The sequence below is a fragment of the Panthera leo genome, chromosome F2 (genome assembly GCF_018350215.1).
Source record: "Panthera leo isolate Ple1 chromosome F2, P.leo_Ple1_pat1.1, whole genome shotgun sequence".
NCBI classification, from domain to species: Eukaryota; Metazoa; Chordata; class Mammalia; order Carnivora; family Felidae; genus Panthera; species Panthera leo.
Genome location: NC_056695.1, coordinates 52,307,620 through 52,330,013, shown reverse-complemented (window position 1 = coordinate 52,330,013; position 22,394 = coordinate 52,307,620). Strand labels below are relative to the sequence as shown.

The window sequence follows — 22,394 nt, the reverse complement described above, 5'->3', positions numbered from 1 at the left end:
ACTGGAATTGCCCTAACGAAAATAAGAGCCATGTTAAGATTCAGGTGCAAAGCAGCCAGCTAGGCTCACTCACTAGCTCTTACATGTCAACCTTCTGCCTCAAAACCCAAATCCATAACGAGAGAGCATTTAAATGATTCCCGTCCTGGGTTTACAGGTTTGCTTATTAACATTTAAAAATGAAAATGTTAAAGCTAGAAAAGTCAAAGGTCTAGTAGTAATATGTTTAAGTTATTATCTGAGTATAATTTGACTCCTGAAAAATAATAACAGCAACAACAACAAAAACAATAATAATATTGTTAAATATCTTGTCCAAGAATATCCTGATAGTATTCATTGAAAACGTTTGAATTGTGTTCAAAATGCTCCATTAGCTAGTATTTTAGAAACATTTCCAAAAGCAGTCTGTGACTGAGAAGTGTTTACTGGTGAAACCTATTAACCAGATGCATTTAATCTGAAATCATCTGACCTATACAGATTCGAATATCAGCCTTTACTGTAATAAGAATTAGACATAAGGCTCAATGGAGAGAAATGTAGCAGAAAAGTATTGAGTCACTAATTGGAAAAAAGTGTGAAAAATGTCTTTCCCTTTAAAGAAAGTTGTATTATTATTTAGAATATAGTTAACACTGAACATGATAAGAGGTTTTGTCTGAAGTAACCGCTGCATCTCTATCTTCTTTTGTAGGGGTTTGGAAATCCCTCTGGTGAATACTGGCTGGGGAATGAGTTTATTTTTGCCATAACCAGTCAGAGGCAGTACACACTAAGAATCGAGCTAATGGACTGGGAAGGAAACCGAGCCTATTCACAATACGACCGATTCCACATAGGAAATGAAAAGCAAAACTACAGGTAAGTCCTCCTTCGACTTAGGGCCCAACTGTCCTGGGCCTCGCCACTGACTAGTTTCAGGGGAAAGATGTGAAAGACAGAGTGATGAGAGCCATCCTTCAGAATGAGAATTAGGTCATCTAGGCCTTTGGTAGGGATACAAAAATCTCAGTAAAGGCTTCTTAAAAGCTTTAAATTTGAATTTTCACAGACTATTTTGATGTTGGCTCAGATACTAGAGGATGAAGAATTAAGTCAAGCACAATAGTGTTGTTGTGGTTTTTATTGCTGTTATTGTGGTGAAATAGGTGCAGTGAATTCATACCTATGAAACTGATGGCAGAGAATTGACTCAAACTCAGTGGCTTGGAATAAGTACTCCTTTCTATGATTTTTCTACTTACATTTTATTCACCTTTCCTAAATTGTTATTTTTTCACATTATTTTGAAAGTGACAAAGAGGAGGTATAAGTTTATGTTTTTATATGACTTATGTAAAAGATAAGGTGAGGCATAATTTAGAATTTTTTGGAAAATAATGTAAAGGCAAGAATAAATTCAAATAATGGCATCAATGTACACAATACATCATTGTAGATGTACAAATTGACAAATTCTACACTTTCTTGTTAACATCCTGATTTTTTTTTCAGCAGCTTGTACACTGTCCAAAAAAAAAAAAATTAAAAGATGGCTAAGCAAGTAATGCAGGATGATAAATTCATTCCCCAAACCCTTATTGTGTTACTTCTATGTTATAGGAACCCTACCAGGCACTGGTAATTTTTCAGTCGGTGATAAGGTCTCTAGTCTCCTAGACCTCACAGTCCAGCTTTGTAACTAGCTAGGTCACTAAATAACTGGCTGGCATTCCTTGACAACAGGGAACATATTTCCATTACTTTTATATCACTACCTATTAATGCAATACTTGGCACATATAAATCCTTAATAATTGCGTGTGACAGTTTCATAATCCGCAAATTAGTGTTGCAGTGATTTTTAACTCTCCATATTGTAGCTACTCTACCTCAGTCTTGGAAACGTGATTGTGTGCATTAAAGGGTTGGCACATAGCTTCAAGCAAAATGCAGTGATAGCAACTAAAGCCTTCTGCTGTTTTTCCAACCTGTGTGGCCCTCTTATAGTTCCACGCTTTCTGCTGCTTGTGTCTTTTTGAGGCATGCTATTCTCTAAGGGTTTGAATCCACAACATTTTCATGAACATATCTCATTTTATTTTAATGGATTATATAGGGGATTGGATCCTTAGAGACATAAGGATCATTTTTTTAAACAAACAGTGATGATGTCACAACAGTGGGATAAGAAATAGATCTAAAGAGTTTTCATCATCTCATGGGAGGGTAGTGAGGGTGTACCTAATGACAACTCAAGAAACCAAAGAAGAGACATTTATAAAATGCAATGGAGTGTAAGAAGATGTGTTTCCAAGGAGGTCAATATTTGGGGAGTTTTATAACAAGAGAAACCACTGTAAAACATCAGGGGTACTCTTATGTAAATGTTTTGACCTGAAACTTGAAACTATATGGAACTTGGCTAATGTCAGACAGCTTGACAATAGGACTAGCAAATAATTAGTCTAGTCTTTTTCTAGGCTCCTGAAGAATTTGCTTTGGTTCCTTTCCAAAATGTCTCTCAGTTCTTTGTAGGTGTGTGTGTGTGTGTGTGTGTGTGTGTGTGTGTGTGTGTGTTTGCATGCATACACATGTGCTTGTGAGGCTGGGGTGGTGTTAAGACAAAGAGTGCATGGACAGGTTTAGGAAGATTGTCAGAAACCAAAGTAGGCTTCAGGGTGCATGGTATGAATGTCATTCTGGCATCTGTGTGAGGAAGGAGCACTTACTTCCTCTTAGAATGCCCCACTGCCCTCATTGATCATTTCCTGTCCCTACGATGTATGATTCTGATCTTCACCCATATGATGCAGATTTATGATTGAAAAGCAAGTCTTCCCAGATAGAGTAAGGCATGCACTCTGGGATCCCCATTTTTCTTTCTTGAGAGAATTGTGAACCTTGATAGGCACGCTGCTGTAGTAAAGTTGGTGGCTCTGGCCCTCTCTCTCGGCAGGACCCAGCAGAAAATAATTCTGTAACCATCACCTTCTCATGCAGTTGAGTATAAGATTCATATTGGCATCAAATGGGAAATTAGAATTCATTAAAACATAATGCCTTTTCTGGTGAAAGCTTGCTTAAAATAAGCACACTATGAAATGGTCCTATTTACTCTTTCGAAGAAAATCAGACAGAAGCCTGAAAAGGGAGTACACCCTTGTGACTCCCCTCCCCACCTGTGTCATCACTCACTCAAGTCCAATAACACCAGGTGTGCCTGAAGTTAGAGCCCAGAAGTCCGACTTTGCCTCTGCTTCTCATCCACTTATTTCTCTTTCTTCTGAATTAAGAAGGAATTTTTTAATTTCAGTGATAATTCATTAAAAGGATTAACACTAGCATTTGTGTAGTGTTTTATAATTTATGAAATGGTTTTTAACACTTTAAGCATTCAGTCTTCACACTGAAGTTTTGAGGTAGGTATTACTAGACACATTTTAAATATGAAGGAAATGAGGCTTTGGTCAACTGACCTGCTCAAACTCAAGTAAATATCAACTAAAAACAGAACTATGGAATTCATATTAGGATTTTGGTTTCTTTTTTTTAAATTTTTCAATATTTTTTCCTCCTCCAAATTAAATTCAGATGATTTTTTGAGATTTTTTTTTTTAAGTATTCTATCTTAACAAATTTTATTTTGGAAACTTATAATAGCTGTGGTCATAATGTATAAATCTAAGTTTAAAATTTTTTTCTCATGCTCTGGACACAAACTGATAAAAGTAAGTGTTGTTGAATGGATACATAAGCTTACAAATGTACATAGAATACACACACTTTCCTTTTATTCTCTAAGGAAACTCCAAATGATTTTCTCAGATAGAAAATAAAATCTATGGAACCCAGGAGAATATATATAAGGAAAAAATAATGTGAGAGTGTCATGATAAACATATCATGTAAAATAACACACAATTAGTGTGAAATTATTAAATACTTCCTCTAGAGAGGTAGTATTATTATTCAGGTCCTCATCATCTAACACCCAAACTATTGTACAGCTTTCCTGCCTCCAATCTTGATGCTCTCAAATATATCATCCACACTATTATTGGGATGGTTTTTCTAAAAGATAATCTGACTTTGGTTTCTGCCCTCCTTCATATATTTCATCAATGTTCAAGTATCTACAGATTAAAGTCTGTCAGTAATATACTTTCCCAACAACTATCAGCTTTCACTAATACACTCTCCCAAAAACCTCACCTGACCAGATACTCCTCATTATGATTATGTTCCAGAAACTACTTGCAATTTCCCTAAACCTTCTGTGTCTCTGGTTATGTTATATTGGCACCCACACATATAAACTTGACTTAGATACATCTTATAAACCCGTAAGATTCTCCTTTATATCAGGAAGTTTTCCCCAATACATGTTATGGTATGTGTTGTGATGAACTCACTCCTAGCCTCCCTTCAGAACTATAGTGCTCCTTCTCTCACCTTCCAGGAATGTTGCTGGTTTACAGCCTGTAGCCAGGGTCCCCTTCCTGAGCATTGCCTGTGGCTGAAGAAAGTCACATCACCCGAGGTCACTGTCCTGCAGACAGATTGCATCCAATGACAGGAGTATATAAAGGACCCCTTGCCCCAGTTTGGGACAATTCTGAAGGGCCATCCCAGGTTCAGAATTCCACTTGGGATTAGCCAAACCCTCTACTGTAACTGTGTGTGAATTCATCCTCTCTCTGTTCAGTATTGCTTTCTTCATTCTTCCATGGGGATTGATCCTGAGAGCCCTCCTTTATAAATCTCCCTACACTGATCTCCTCAAGAAATGCATCATCTTCACATAGGCCAGTTTGGATGTTTTGTGCTCCCATAGATCCCTAATGGGTCTGTGACGAACTATCCAGTATCCACATTCTATTATAAGTCATTAATAAGTATTTATTAAATAACTGTGCTTATTTCCCTTTTCTACTATTTCTAAGCTTCTTGAGAATAGGAACCATTTTCATCAAAATTCAAGATAATATATCTAAGTTAGCAAAAATGTTAAGAGATAGTTAATAACTAATATTTGGTGAGCAGATACTATGCATCAGACACCTTGTTTTCACTTGAAAAAATAGGCATGGTACACGGTCACAGGTACTGAGATGAGTAGAAGTTATTTGAGGTTCATTATCATAAGTGTGCACCATATGGCCATCCCTCAATAAAAGGAAATACAGAAGTCAATTTCTAGAACTAAATACACTCAAAGCACATATTCTAACAGACAAAATTTGTTTCTTCTGATCCTATTTCTGTCTTTAATAATTTGAATGTTCATGAGCATTATCTTATCTCTTATTCTCAATTTTCTGTCCTATAAATTAAGTGTTTGTAAAGTTGCAGCTGAAAAATTATTTTCTAGAATGGAATTACTTTTCTGTATATATTTCTTTTTTATTTTATGCCCCTTTATTTCTTTGATAAATTTGGTCTCTCTAATAAATACTTCAGTAAGAGGAAATATCAAATTGCTGGAAACCAGTTTAGGGCTTACAGTGACCTTTTAGTTCTCATGAAAACTTTGATGGCCCTAATACTCGGAGTTTAAAAAGCAAATACACAACTACCCCCACCACAACAAATGCTTTAAAAATAACAGATTAATTGGGGCACCTGGGTGGCTCAGTTGGTTAAGCGTCCGACTTCAGCTCAGGTTATGATCTCACAGTTTGTGAGTTCGAGCCCCACGTCGAGCTCTGTGCTGACAGCTCAGAGCCTGGAACCTGCTTCAGATTTTGTGTCTCCCTCTCTCTCTGCCCCTCCCCTGCTCATGCTCTGCCTCTCTCTGTCTCTCAATAATAAATAAACATTAAAAAAAATTTAAATAACAGATTAATTGTGGGTGTGGCGAGATACTGTGATCTATTGGAAAGTGTTTTGGAATAGGAATCAGAAGATGTGGAAGCTATTAAATAGTGAAGTCTGGCTTCCATGTCCATAAAACCAAGTTGGTTGTATCCATGTTCAGAAAACAGAGCTATGATAAGCACTGTGGAAATAAGAGCTTTGTTATACAGATTACACCTTGCACAACTGTGAGATGAACTGGGATAGTGAAGGTCTGAAAGGTGAAGGTCCCAGCATAGCAGTGGACCAGCTGGAGCTTGCAGGGAAATCCAAGAAAACAAGCATGTCCAGCCACCAGAGGAGGACCACAAAGGGGGAGATCTAAGGAACTATGTCACTTCAGGGTAGCTATGCTACCAATCAAGCATCCGTTGACAGGTCTGGGACTCTTGACAGCATGGGAAGGCAGGCTGGATGCAGAGTGGAAAAGGACAAGCTGGGAACTGACAGGCATCTCTTCTATATTGACTGATGGTCAGATGCAGGCCTCTGCTTCCTCCCACCTTCCAAATCTCACACCAAGTCCTCTTTTGGCGAACAAGGAGGGATATCCTGGGAAACATAGTTCCCAGATTAACCAAGTTGACAGTAGTTTAATCTAGCTATATAACGTAGGCAATTTACATGTTACTTTAATACCTCAGTTCTGTCATCTTTAAGTGGGAATAATGCCCTCTCTCCTATCATCCTCACCATTTGTTATGGAGATCCAATCAAAAAGAGTATGCAAACATACTTTGTATTGGACAAATTTAAATGCCATGCAACTATAAAAAAATTTACATATTTTTATTTCAATTTGCATCACACCCAAGAAATTTATTACTGGTTTTGATAAGAAAATTAATTATATTCTGTATTGAAATCCATATTCCACTGTCCCAGAAATGTTTTACTGATTGGAATTTTTGTCTATTTGTTAATTTGGCTTCAAGACCCAGTCCAGGTTCACTCATTTCATCTGTGATCTCTTCAGTCAACTTTTACTTAGAATAGTCTACCACATACCTACCATAAATATTTTTAAAGAATCCCAGTCAATGTTCCTCAGAAATGTCTCTTTCTGGATTCACCTTATTATTTCTTCCTGATGAGATTCAAATTAAATCTTTTTGGTGAGAATGCTGTATAAACAATATTATGTACTTCCCATTTTATCACATCCAAAGGTACAAAGAGTTAATTTGTCCCATTATTGGTTTGGCTAAGTTTAATTCACTTAAGGTTTTGTTTTCATTTTTGCAATGGAATATGTAATCTCTTAAAGAAAATTCTTACAAAATACAATGTATAAAACCCATAAAGCTTATCCGTTTTGGTTAAAGTGTGGGGACCTACTACAATATCCTTTTGGCCCTTTCATTGCTAGTACCTCAGATGTTTGTAAAGCATAGTTTAAAAAGTGTTGTATTATATTATTATAGCTAAAAAAGTAAAGATTTACCAATTGGAGAAAATTTAGTTGTGCTACTTTAATGTAGACGAAGAAAAAGAAAATTACATGAAAAAATTTCAGCGTTGTTAGAAAGGCACAGTTTATTGAACATGTTTTATTACACAAGTGATTTTGCATGTTAATTTTTTTTCTACTCTTGGTTACACTTTGTTCCCTAAAGTTAATTCTTTTATCTTACCATGGTATTAACTGGATTATTAAATCCTTTATCACAGATAGTATAATGACAAGCTTAAAGGTAACCCCTCTTTGAACCAACAGAAAATCTCTATTAGTAAAGTATGAATGATAATGTTTAACCATTTACAATGTTCATCTTATAATTACAATCTTACTATAATATTGATGCTCAGTTTAAGAATATTCTCCATATTTTATTATCTCCATGTAATTTGTTGGGGATGAATGATACCTTCAGGGTGAAACTATTTCTGTGTTAAAGCCTTGTTCTGAAGAGATTCCACATGAAGAGATGAATGGAATGTTTGGGGAAAAAATTGTCAAAAAAACCCTTAAAAATAATTTAGCCATTAAATATCTTTCTGCACAAAATTTACTTTTGGCCAACATCTTCATTGGGGAAGAGTTTGATGTAATGGGTAAAGCCTTGTATTGGGAATTAAGAGCCATGAATTCTAGCCTTGGATCTGTAGTTATTTTCTGAATGACCTTGGACAAGTTACTTCACTTTTCCAAGTCTCAGGTCCTCAGAAGTAAAATAAGAAGGTAAGAATGAAATCTTTCCAATTCCAAAATCTTATTTTTTTTTATCATTAAAATACTCCCATGTCATGTATGTATTTCAAGGACAAATTAGTGTAGAGTGAAAAGAATTCTCTAGAGTCTCCCACATAAATTTAAGCCCTGCATTTTTGTAGGTATTGCAAAACTTGTTTTACTCTCTGTAGTGAAATGTTTTTCATTTCTCTGATCCTCTGGGCTATACAGTCCTGGCTAGAACCAGTAGCAGATGTGTTGAAATACCAAGAAGAAAGTTATTTTTTACAGCACTTCTGGACTGATCAAGGTAGAAAAAAAAATAGGGAATCCTCTGGCTGTTTCTACCCTCTTGAATTTTTAGCCTAGATTGCAAACTCAAGGCTTTAAGTCATTTTATTTGTATTTCCAAATAATGTCTCCAATGTGGGAGTTATCTTACTATATTTAGACTACAATTTTTGTTATAGTTCCTTCCTGAAACAGAGAAAAAAATGTTTTATTCAACAAAATTTGTATTTTATACTCTGACCGAGACAAAATATTCAAAAGGAGAAAAGAATGATCTTACAAAGTCACTTTGTAACTCTCCACGTCTTCTAATGGTCAGGAAAATCCCTTGATTTTATTAAAGTAGATTAATTCCAGTTTCTAGAGTCCTGGATTTTTCTAAGCTGACAAAACAAATGTCCCAGTCCTGTTAGGTTTAAGATTCCCAGAGGATTCCTGCTCTAGAAAAACTAATGCTGGGATTCGGACAGTTGCTATTCTAGAAACTTCTAGGTTGGTGAGAGTTGTTAGAAGCAGCTAGCTCTGCCTCAAGGAAATAGTCTAGAGAGATGTCCTGTGATCCCACTACTGGGAGTCCTCCTAGTGCTGTCCACTACTGAAAAAATAAAAGCTCTGTTTTCAAGGAATAAAATATTTGTTATGTTCTAGTATGTGCTATCCTAGGATAAAATATCCACAGGGATTTCAGCAGTCAGATATGTATGTGTGTTTACACATGTGCCTACACATGTGTGATGAGGATAGGGGAAGGAGCAGATAATAGACAAACAGGCAGTTACAATACCATGAACACAGTGAGTTCACCGATAAAGACAAGTATGGCATGAATAGGGGGATCTAACCAATTTGGGAAGCTGAGGAGACTTCCACAGGGTAGCCTAAGTTGACATACAAATGGCAAATTGGAATTAGCTAGAAAAATAGTCAAAATTGGAGATAGAAGAGGGAATAGCATATGTTAAGCCTCATAAATAAGACCTGGTATGTCTTGCTAGGCCTATGGTTAGATTGATGTAAATGGTTAGCTTTTGCCTAAGCATGGAGTATAAGGGGACAGGAACAAAGCATAATGCTAAGAGCAAAGAGGACAGCCACACAACTCGTAATATGGAAGAGATTTAGGACTGGCAGCTAGTGATAGCTTCTGAGGGCAGCTCATTTGAAATGGTCTTTCATATTTCAGTCATTTTTTTTTTCACTCAGTGTTTTGATCAATTTCATCCAATAAATATGAACAACAACAATATGCAAGGCATTATGAGTGAAACAAAACCCACAGAACTCAACCCCTATTCTTTAAGAGCTTCAAAACTCTGTGGCTGACTTGATTTTCATTATCCTTCAAGCCTCAGCTTGATCTGAAGAGTTATGCTTCCTGCATTGGATAAGAACCCCTTTCTTTCTGCTGTCACTGTGCTCTGTGCATATCTTTATCAGACTCCTTATTACACTGGATTGTAATTGACTATTATTTGGCTCTTCCGTAGATTGCCCCCTCTAGGAGTGCAGGGATCTTTCCACAAGGTTTGACATGTGACTGGAAAGGAAGCGCTGTCTAATAAATATATGAAAGACATATCAACAAGGATTTTTGGTTGTTGTTCATTCAACAGACAGCTGGCTACTATTTGGCATTTATTGATCTAGATGCTGGAAATCAGAGATCAACAAGTCAAAATTCCTGCCCTCAGACGTTTATGGTTTAGAGTGACGGCATATGCCAATTTCCGTGTAAGACTTTCATAAAGTGCTATGTCCTTTAGGTTTTGGTTTGTTGCTTGGATGAGATTCATTTCCCTCATCTATTCAACTCTAGGCTCTTCTGTTTTGTTTTGTTTTGTTTTGTTTTCTTTACCTGTAAATGATATGCAAGAATTTCTGTATTGTATGATGCCAAGCAAATGAAATACGATATTAACAAAATAGAAAGACAACGTACCTTGTTTTGTAGGCCAACTGATCTTGAAAAAGGATACTGTGTTGTTGACACTGATAGGTAGTTTTTTTGGCTACAAGAACTAGGTTCTCTGCCTACAATTTTGATAACTGCCACTAGGTGACAGTAAACATTGATTTTATAGAATTCATCATGGATGAATAACTGAGAGCTTAATGAAAATTACAAGATTTAGTTAATTATACTTTTTGAGTAGAAACTTCAAAATTGTGACAATGAAAGTATAAAATATTTATTACTCTGTAACTTATAATTTTTTTCTCTCTAGATGATTTATTTCTTTTCTAAGAGTCTTTACCCATTTCAATCATAAACATCGTAAAAGCATTATAAATAATTATGCCAAGTATCAATAAATATCAACATTAAATGCATCAACTACAAATCTTGTTTAATAGTAGCATCATAACATTCAGCTTTAATATTAAATAAAGTATCCAGCTAAATATTTAAAATATCTGCAAAGTGCTTAGATATGTCTCTTGGTGCTAACAAACAAAGGCCAGGGTTTATGCTGATATGCTTATTCTCTATTGAAAGAATCAAAAGTACTATTTTATTACCTGGCTCAGTTAGAAATTCAACTAAATAGCTGCATAAAGATTTTAGTTTTATTCATATTTAGGCTTCAACTTCCTTTCCCTCACATACCTTCCTAATCAATTGTAGAGAGAACTTTCTAAGTCTGATCATTATATACAAATTTGAAGGTCACATCATTGTTATAAAAGAACTATTTCAATGAACTCTGCTTTAAAAATAATAGATGTGATTAAAGATCAAATGAATAGTTGGTACCTATTTATAATCTGATTCTTAAAGTACACCTTGTGTTCCTAGCAGAAGAATTACATCTGAATGGTGTATGTTTCATTGACATCTTCTAATCCAGAAGATACTCTAATTATGAGAAACATCAAGTCAATATTTCCTTTAAAAACAATAATTTCAAAGATGCAGTTGTCTAATATACATTATTATTCTGTTCATTTCTTAACTGAGTATAATTTTGCTTTAATCTGTATAACTTCACTAAAACTACTCTCTTAAAAGTTACTATAATTATTTTGAAATCAGAGCCTGCGTTCATTTATTTGCCGAGCCAGCTAGTCATCAAAAATTTATCATGTTGCTAATATTTCCCTGATACTATTTAGTTGTTTCCAAACGTGAGTGTGCATATAGTCAACTAGGGTGTTTGTTTAAAGTGTAGATTTCTGGGTTCCATATCCAGAGATTCTGATCTTGATATAAGGCCTAGATCTGTCAGTGTTACCAAATCCACCCAGGTGATGTTGATGCAGAACTAAAACTTTAATGACTCTAAGAGGAGACACCATCCTTGCTGGTCTTGTGGTGCTGATAGTTTAGAAGATAGAAGAAAACATGATATAGCTGGCTTCAAACAAAAGTTGCAGCTGCAGTATGTTGTAGCATGTCTTTATTTTTTTAATCAAAGAATCATGGACCTTTTTAAAAAAAATGATGGCACTATGGATCTTCTCCCCAGAATAACTGAAAAAACTGAATTTTGTTTATATTTCTGTGTGATTCAACTCCACACTCAAAGTCCATGGGTAAGAACACTTGGAATTAGACTCTAGTTGGGCAATAAAGAAAAGTGGTCTATTCAGCTGGGGTTGAGGATGGATGAGATACATTGGAGGAGATTAAAGGGTACCAGGAAAGGCTTCACAGAGGAAATCCTTGGGGATTTGTGAAATGTGAGTAGGTGTTCAAGGAGAAAGTATGGAGGATGATGGCAGAAAGAGAAAGGTCATAAGATTCCAGCCAAAGAGGCAACGTGGACAAAGACCCAGAGATGGGAGAGAGCCTGCACCAGTTAGAAAATAGCAAGTATCTCATATGTGGGAGTTCACTGTGCTACAGAAAACAGAAGGCCATGTTCCATGATAAGGAGTTTGGATACTATCTTATACTAATTTTGAAGAGAAATAAGCACACTGATGATTTTGGTCAACAGAAGAATCTGCTTATGCACACTGGAGCCTTATTTGTAGAACTTATAGCAACACATTATCCAAGTACAACAAGAGAAAGTATTTCCTCTTTGCAAAGAAACCTCAGACAATGCCTCTCAATGGTTTTCAGCATTCTACTCACCCTTTCCCCTCTGTCTTCCCCTAGGGGATGCTGGAAAGAAAGTTTGTTGCTGCTCTTTAAACAGACATTAAAATGAGAACAAACCTACCTCCCTTGAACTTGCTTATGCTAAAAAAATCACCAATTTCAATCACAAATTTTACAAGGTCTTGACTTAATTTGGGGGGAAAAAAGCAAACCCATAAACTCTTTTAGATGGCCATGGTCTTTTGGGCACAAGAAGGGTGTCCAGTCAGCGATCCACTCATGGGGAGCTGACTCTGTCAGCCACACATGACCCCAGGGGAATTGAAGTATGTTTAAGGGACTGTTTGTATTTTTTAGAGAGGTCTTAGTGCCATATAATTCATTTGGCACTCATTTTTTTTCTACATATTCTTAGAAAAGGGGAGGAATACTGGAAGAACTTCGCTGTATTTAGAACTAAAACTAGAGAATGAGTACAGTGTGTATTTATGAACTTTGGAAAGTATAGTTTCATGGTCACAGACTTCATGAAAATTATCTTTACATGTACAGAATAGAGTGTACTCTCTCAGCACTATGAAGAGGCACAGAAATAACAGTGTGCGAGTTCTCTATTTTCCGTAATTACAGGAAGAATTTTTCCTGAGTTTTGAACACAGGCAACCTTCATGCCATTGAGAAACTTTGAAAACTGTATTTTACTGGACTTTGGAACCGGGATAGCTGGTAACAGTGTTTCCAGTGTGAAGACCTTGAGGAGATTTGGGTGGCTGATAAACTCATTTTTACAGAGTTCTACATTATATTAATATTTGCAAATCAAGGGAGAGACATTAAAATGTATGCTGTGAAAACAAATAGGTGGAAACTTACCATGCAATTTATGCATGTATAATGAAAACCAATCAGAAACAGAGAACAAATAAAACTGGAAATTTATCTTTCTCAATCAGAGCACAGATTCCAACATGACCAACATTATCTCAAACATTTTTCACTTAAACATCTTCCACTAAACATGATCAAAACTAAATAACAGCTACCTCAGGGCACCTGAGGCTTAAGAAGCAAATATAACACACTCCTTCTTAGCATAATGGTTAGTTTGATATACAGCAATGCTGCCAATTACTCAATAATCCAATTCCATCTAAGAACAAATGACACCAATTCAGGAAGATTGAATATGATGAAGAAAGCTGTTGGGGAGGAAGGTTGACAATTACAGGATGAGTTACTATGGGTGATCATTTTCAGGGATTTTTTCCCCAGTATCAATTATGAGTAAAGAAAGGGGAAAAAAAATCACATGCTGGATTCAGCCAATAAAGCACCCTATTATGTCAAAAGAAACATAAGATTCTCAAAAAGTTGAAATTTTAATTTATAAAGAATAAACATTTGAACTAAAGGATCATTTTTCAGGCATCTGGGTTAAAAATAATATAGGCCTGGGGTGCCAGGGTGGCTCAGTAGGTTAAGTGTCTGACTTCAGCTCAGGTCATGATCTCATGGTTTGTGAGTTCAAGCCCCACGTCGGGCTCTGTGCTGACAGCTTGGAGCCTGGAGCCTGCTTCAGATTCTGTGTCTCCCTCTCTCTCTGCTCCTTCCCCACTCATGCTCTCTCTCTCTCTCTCTCTTTCTCTCTCTCTCTCTCAAAAATAAATAAACATTAAAAAAATAATATGGACCTTAAACTAGGTAGTTAGTCAGCAAGTTTCTTGTCCTTTGTACTTAGTATTCTGCTTGCTCTATATAGAATGAGAATAATTTTCAAAGGAAATGGCACCTTATGAATTTGAGAAAATTTCATTTTTAATTTCTCCAGCTTACTACCTACATGCACGTTTTTAATTAGCTACATCTCTATCTCGTTCTTTTCATCACTCTCCATATGTTTATGTATATCTATCAATATCATATATATTTTAATTTAGATTTATTCATATAACTTATGTTTCCTGAGCTACTGTGTATTTTATGGTTATTGGTTAGGGAAGTTTGATTCCCTAAGTTGTAACAATCCTTTAAGGATTTTATATGTATCACCTCATTTAATCTTCAGGACAGTATTAAAAGAACATAATACTTTTTAGAGCCATTTTACAGACGAGGCAACTGAGGATCACAAAGATTAGCTAGGTTGCAAACCCAGAAAGTTAAGTTCCAAACTCTATTCTGTTATTCTAATTCTGGAGGCACACATGTACATGACATAATCTTACTCTTCAGAAGCGAATATTTTATTTATCCATTTGTGTGTGTGTGTGTGTGGAGTATGAGGAGAGAAAGGAAAGAAAGAAGAATTTTTACTAATGACTTTATTGTTATCCATTTTCTTCATTCATACATATTTTGTACCACACCACCTATAGCTGTTTGATCTTTATGTCTTTTTAAGCATCTTTAAATCTCTGTCATATTCTTCATTTTTGACGAGTCAAACTTCACATTATTAGGTCTTTAATCACCCTACTTGCACCCTCTTTTCTTTTGAAACTTCTTTTGAACTTTTCCTTCTACATATAGATTTATATCTATGAATGTAGATCATCGCCATGTAGCTGTCTATTGTAGGATGTATTCGCTTATATTTTCATACGTGGACTGACTTTTTTTAGATATTTTCCTATCATTGTCTCACATACTCCTTGACAGGCTCTTGCAAACAAATAAATAATTATGTTCACTTACGGAGTAAGACAATATAGCTCCAACTTTTGAAAAACAGTGTTGTACATAATGACACTGACTTAATAGAGCCTCCTCCAACAGAGATCACAGCCCTAGATCCAACATTGGAAAACAAACCTTCTGTCCTCTAACAAACAAGGTAAAGATTTTTTTTTAATTTTTAAGTTTATTTATCTATTTGTAGAGAGATAGAGATGAGAGAGAGAGAGAGAGAGAGAGAACACAAGTGAGGCAGGGACAGAGAGAGAGGGAGAGAGAGAGAATCCCAAGCAGGCAGGCTGTGTGCTGTCAGTGCAGAGCCCAGTGCAGGGCTCAAACCCATGAACCATGAAATCACAACCTGAGGCAAAATCAAGAGTCGGATGCCGACTAAGCCACCCAGGAACCCTAAGGTAAAGCTTTTGAAACAGATTTCTAAATGAATATCTAGGCTCCAGAGGGAATTATGCAATAGAGACACATGTACAGATATAGATCCCTTTGTAAACTCAATGGTCTCATTTCTCATATGGACTCCCCAGTATTTATTTCAATGGGTTATTTCATGAGCTATTTCTTCAAATATCAACATATACAAATGAATTACATCCTCATTATAGCAGTATCCCAATATAATTTCATCAGATTATTAAAGTCATTAATATTGGGCAAATTTCACATCAGAAAATAAATGCCCAGGGGGCTTGAATTGTAAAACATAATTAAATTATAGAGTTAAAATGTTATTACATGTAAGCCATATCTTGAATGGGTAAAACTTAAATTCTAAACAATTTTAACTTAGTTCATAATTGACTCAAATATTTATTGTATGCCTGTTGTGTTTACAGTATATGGAGTTTATAAAGATGGCTGGCTTATAATATGGTAAGGAAGCGAAAGCACACATGTAGATAATAATACTACAGTACGCAAAATGAGATGTGCCACAAGAGAAGCAATTTATCTATGGAATGACAAGTTAGAGGAGAAGGAAGAGAGGAGGCATCCTCTGCAATATTTGTGCTTGTCTTGAAGATTGGCTCATTTTGGAATTGTGAAGATAGGGAGAAAGTTACCAAATCAGTAAAGCTCTCATCATTTAAAAGAACAAGATACACTAGACAGTCCCGAACTAGAGAGAATAAAATGTTTATCTCAAAAATACTATTTTGAAAAAAAGATACTATATATATATATATATATATATATATATATATATATATATAATATAGGACTCAAGTCTCCCCTTGTGGTAAGATAAATTTATATTCTTTCCTGTATCTCGGGGTTTCCAGACTTAGTAATTTCCACTAGAACTTTATATACTTAACAAAAGGGCGTTTAAAACATAAAGAATTTCAGCTTCAAATACTAATATAATAAAAGGAATAAAATCTATCTTAAATGTTTAGTATCCAAATAACTTCATTGTCTGTCTTTTCACTTGATATTCCCAGCACATTCAAATGACTGATGAAAACCCTTTTCTTTCTTATCTTTTTTTATGTTAAATAACCTCAAAACTTAATTGTGCTATGGATTTCATAACCATTTATTTATTTATTTATTTATTTATTTATTTATTTATTTATAAACGTTTATTTTGAGAGAGAGAGAGAGAGCTTGAGCAGGGAAGGGGCAGAGAAAGAGCAGGAGAGAGAGATTATCCCAAGCAGACTCCTTGCTGCCAGCGCAGAGCCCAATGTGGGGCTTGAACCCAAAAACTGTGAGTTCATGACCTGAGCTGAAACCAAGAGTCAGACACTTACTGGACTGAGCCACCCAGGTGCCTGTCACAACCCCTTTACTGAAAATATCCTCTTCATCCCTCTCCAAAAGTCCATGTCCTCCATATCCTCCAAAGCTTATCTCTTCCACTAATTTTTTGAACAGTTTAGCGTCTTCTGAGTTTTTCTCTCACCCTTTTTTCCAACAATACTAATTATTTGTATACTTCCCAACGATGTCTTCATAACACCAAACAAATGCTTAATCTTGCTAGAAGCCTAAAACAAAAGCTCTTTTCTCTATATATGTTTTGACAAGAGATACATTGTCTTTATTTTCAGCAGAAGATGCCACCTGTATGATTTACACTCCATCTAAAAGACATGCTTTGCTAGTCTCTTTGCTAATGGTGCCCAGCTCTTTCGGTAAGGACAGGAGGGAAGTTAGAGCCGAGACAGCCCTGGAGCAGGAGGAACTGGGAGAGAGCAATGTTGGAAAACTCAGATTGAGTCATTGTTACCAGGCTTTGAAAGAAAACCATGGAGGTCATTTTGCATTTTCTTCAAGTGATTGTGAGGAAGACAAACTAGTTCCATATGGTGGCAGGGCAAGAGCTCAGAGCAGAAGAGAAATCTGCTGCATGAGATCTGCTCAGCTTGTCAGTTCGAAAGACCTTAGAGTTCAGATATCTGAGAGTCTTTCTACTGTTTTAAAGAGCCAAGGCCAAACTTCAATTTGTCATACATACAACTCCCACTGCCTTGGGTAATGAAAGAGCCTCTTGACTTCCTGAATACCGTAAAGATGTAAGAATGGAAGAAGCATAGGAGTCTCTTAAGTAGATAAAATTAGTGAGAAACCAACTTCATGACATTGGGCTGCCTATTTTAAAGAAAAGAAAGTTATAGAATCATTTGTATGATCCATAACTATTTTGAAGTCTTTTATTTAATAATAGAACTTGCTATTGTCCTACATTTATTAAGAAATACAATTTAGCCTTTCTGGTTATTGAAATTTCTATAAGTGAAAGAAAAGGGATAACTATGTGTGCATTGAGGATGACTAGAGAACCATCTCAGATGACTAGGGAGTAGTGACTAATTTCAACGTGCACCTGTCTGTTTCATTTTTCCTTCAGATGCTTATTGAGGGCCGCCTGGGTGGCTCAGCTGGTTAAGCATCCGACTCTTGGTTTTGGCTCAGGTTGTGATCTCAAGGTGGTGAGATCAATCCCTGTGTCTGCTTGGGATTCTCTCTGATTCTCTCTCTCCTCTCGCTCTGCCCCTCCACAGTCATGCACATTCAATCTATCTCTCCCTGTCTCCCTCTCAAAATAAATAAACATTAAAAAAGACGCTAATTGAAAACAATCATAATGCTGACATTCTGTACAGCCACTGACCAAATCATGCTAAGAAATGTGGGGGTTTTATCCTCATTAATTAGGAAAAATGGGTTTAAAAGGATGAATACCATCATTTTAGTGGCTACCGTTTTAATCATATCTAATCATGTTCTTTGGAGTTTTTGTGTTATTTTAGGTGTTTTGTTTATTTTCATTTTGGGTTTTGGGGGGTTTTTTAGTGTTTTTTTTTTCATCTTCCATATTTCTGTCCCTAAGCCAAATACTTTACTCTGGAATAATGTTTGGTTTTTATCTCCTAACACATCATCCTTCATGAAAACCACATCTACACTGGCTGAACATAAGAAATAAATGTCCAGGATTCCCATGGTGTTATTTTGGGGGAGTATTCTTTATAATGACTCACACTTCAATTTTCCTTTCACTACATTCATATGCAAGGCCAACTTTGGCCCTTCTGTATATTGACTTCTCTTTTGTTAAGTGAAGTATCATTAACATAGAAGAGAAAGCCATGGTTAGTTAACTATACATAAAGACTTCAGAAATTAGACAGAACCGCTGTGTAAAAGAACCACCTAAATATTCTGTTTGAACCTCAATTTAAATAAGTTTCCTTATCTAATTAGAAAAAAATACTTGGTGTTGGTGAATGGCCAGCTCTTAGTTTGCCTGTATCAAATAACTAGCTAGGAGTGTTGGCTTTGGGTCAATAATTGCTGTTCTGTACTAGCTAAATAGTTGCTAAGAAAGATTGAGCCCCTTAACTGTTCAGATGACCTACCCTTGACTACACAGTTGCTCCCAGAATCCTTGTGGGATTCCACAGAAGCATAGTTGTCCTCATTTGTAAATTTCTTAAAATAGTGGTGAGAAACATATTTTTATGAAACACCATCCCTGTTTCTCAGTGCAAGAAAATGACTCTCCATGGTGCCTCTTCCCTAGAACATTCCCCTGTGACATGCTAAGGATATAGACTCAGACATAGTGAATACTACTATATATAAAATGCAGGTTTAACTCAGTCTTGTACAGTGAAAATCCTCTAAACGTTGATCTTTTCACTTTTATTTATTTTTCATTGAGATATAATTGACATATAACATCATATTAGGTTCAGGTGTATAACACAGTGATTTAATATATGCATATACTGCACAATGGACCTTCTAGGAATGTGCACAGAAATGAGAATATGTTGATTTGAGAGATAAAGTAATTGATAAGGCTGGTCAGGAAATGGTCAGGAAATAAGTGATGATATGTATGGAGTTAGGTGGCATGGGAAAAAATAGAGGATGGCAAGATCTTCCAAGTCTTTGTAAACCACAATAAGGCATTTGGACATTATCTTTCATGTGTTGGGAGAACAACTGAGGGATTTTAACCAGAGTAGAAGAATAATGAGATGCAGGTTTTTGAATGAGCCTTACAGAGCATGGATTTTAGGGCAAAGGGGAAGGAGCAAGGTTCAAGGCAATGAGACCAGTTGTAAAACTTTTCTAATACAGAAGAACTGCCAGGACTAGAAGACTGACCTTTTGATGTTGATTAAAGGACCTGCAAAAATGTTTCTTTTTACTTACAGACTCTACCATATAGCAATAATATAGTTTGTAGAGGCAAAGGTCAGGAAAAGACATCGTTGATGTTTATTCTACCCTTTATATGCTTGCATACATATTTAGAGATATATGAAGGCATCCTTAAACTTGTAACAACTGATGGTATAGTCATACAATAGCTCCAAATGAAGGTGGAGAAGGATATGTAATAGCATGAAAAAATGGTTATAAAATTATGTGTGGAAAGCATGGTATAAAGAAATATGTAGAATACAGTTTGTATTTATACATGAAAAGAAACTATTTTGAAAGGTGCAAAACTAATGTAAGTGATTACTTCTAGACAGGTAGTTGAGGCAGGCCTGTGGGCAACAACTTTATGTGCATTGTTCAAAATTTTTATAAGAATATGATTAGATATTACATATATATTTTAAAATAAATATTTTCAATTTGGAAGGGGAAAACAAGGAAAAGACTAAATGCACATAAACCATAATGTCAAGAGTAGTTATATTCAGAGATGAGATTTGTGTTACTTTCTGTTTTCTTCTTTTTGCTTTTCTCTACTTCCTAAATTTATAATTGGGCGTTCCTATTGCCATGGTAACACAAAGAAACCATTGTAAACTATGAGGTTTAAACTGCAACCCTCTTGTGAAAGGATAAAAGTATAAACTATATCCAGCACATAGCAGTCACTTACTTAATATCAATAGAACATTGGTGCTTAAGTTACCTGCAAATGATAGTGTAGAAAATTATCATGTTCTGGAATCTCTAGCCCCATTGGTGAGCTTAGAGCTACTAACAGGATACTGGTATTGACTTACCTTTTGAAAAAAGAAGGAAAGTCATCAGTAATCATAGAGAAGCCAAGAATTAGAGTTGGAATTTAGCATGGCTCATCCAAGAGCACCTGTGGGCAAAACTCACCCAGTTCCAGTGGAGCAGGAGATTTTAGGCCTGCAGTTGCAGCCACATAATTTTGGAATCATTCATCTTCTTCCCCAAACTGATTCTGTGTTCACTAAATAAGCAACTTTCCAATTATAATTTGGCTTTCTGTGTGAAACTCTAAGAAAAACGAGAGCCTGGATTCCACAATGTTCCCATTTTGAGTGTAAGTGGCGAACTAACAAGAGTCTCTCTTAGCTTGGAGAATGCGTGGCTGTCTCTGAAAGGCTGAGAAAGTGATCAAATCTGGAAGGTTGTGAATTCACACAGGTAACTTGTCCCAGGCTCCAGCTGGTGACCTCTCAACCTTACTTTCCCCTGATGAAACCCGCCTCCAAGTGGGCTGTCTACAACCTGAAATGTAAATCCACATTTAAAAAATTCTACAATTTTTGGGGTGCCTGGGTGGCTCAGTAGGTCGGGTTGGGATCTCATGGTTCGTCAGTTCAAGCCCCGTGTTGGGCTCTGTGCTGACAGCTCAGAGCCTGGAGCCTGCTTCAGACTCTGTGTCTCCCTCTCTCTCTGCCCCTCCCCTGCTTACACTCTGTCTCCCTCTCTCTCTACTCAAAAATAAATAAAACAAAAAAAAAATCTACAATTTTTGTCACCAGTGATTTTTAGCTGGCCCTTCAGAGTTTTAAAATACAGGCTTATATATGAGAATTTACCTTTAGAAGCTTCCCCCAACCTATTATTAACTATAGGTTCTATTAATCATTGAAAACAACAAAATTTGAGTAGGGCTTAATTGTATATTTTGCTCTGACTCAAAGATCTCTGCAGAATATCTGTAAAATGTTTTCACACAACCATATAACATTACTGTTATTTTCTAAAATTAATATCAACCTTGCAAAATAATAAGGGGACCTTTACATATACTTAGGTGCAAACCCAAGTCAAATATAGGTATCAAAGAATGAAAATCCAAATATTAATTGATCTGTATTATTTTTTTAAATATTTATTTTGAGAGAGAGAGAAAACGTGAGTGGGGGAAGGGCAGAGAGAAAGAAGGAGAGAGAGAATCCCAAACCGGTTCTGTGCTGTCAGCAGGGAGCCTGATGTGGGATCGATTTCACAAACCATGAGAGCATGACCTGAGCCAAAATCAAGAGTCAGATACTTAACTGACTAAGCCACCCAGGTGCCCCTCATATTATTTCTGTTTAATAATAATGTAACATTTGTTCAGAGCTGGCCTAAGTCCCAGTAGTGTCACCCTCATACAGAGATATTAACTATATTGTGAGTGGATAAGATTTATAAATAAGACTCAGGTACAGAAGTGGTAATACACATGGATATTAAAAGAATATTCCTAGATGATTTTGATGAATAGAACTGAGGAACCATGTTAGGTAGAGTTGGAAAGAAGGTAGAGGGTCTACTAGAGAAGACCTTGTATATCAAATTGACAACCTGACAACATGAGTGTAGCTATTCTGAGCCCCAAGGAACCACTGAAGGACCTGAGCAAGTGTGCATTTGTTCCAATTGCCCAGATGAATATAAAACAATATATATAGGGTCAGTAGGAAATGACCAGACATCAGAGAACTAATTACATTAGGCATCAAATGTGATTTATCCACTAGTTTTTGAATTATAGACTAGTATTCTTCAGTCTGCAAAGAGTAATATCAGATACTAATTGAGAACATAAATTCCCAGTCCTAGTGAAAAGGCCTTTTTCACAAATAACCAGATGATTTTTTATATGTACAACTGTTGCAGAGCCTC

At 36.0% G+C, this 22,394-nt stretch overlaps 1 protein-coding gene across 3 annotated transcripts in view; it reads left to right on the top strand.

Annotated features, from left to right (window-relative positions):
* Window positions 1-22,394, top strand: part of ANGPT1 (angiopoietin 1) — a 239,371-nt gene that overhangs the window by 203,713 nt on the left and 13,264 nt on the right. For all 3 annotated transcript variants that reach the window (XM_042923454.1, XM_042923455.1, XM_042923456.1), the window contains one exon: window positions 698-864. In XM_042923454.1, coding sequence (XP_042779388.1) covers window positions 698-864 — 167 coding nt within the window. The remainder of the gene's footprint in view (window positions 1-697; window positions 865-22,394) is intronic.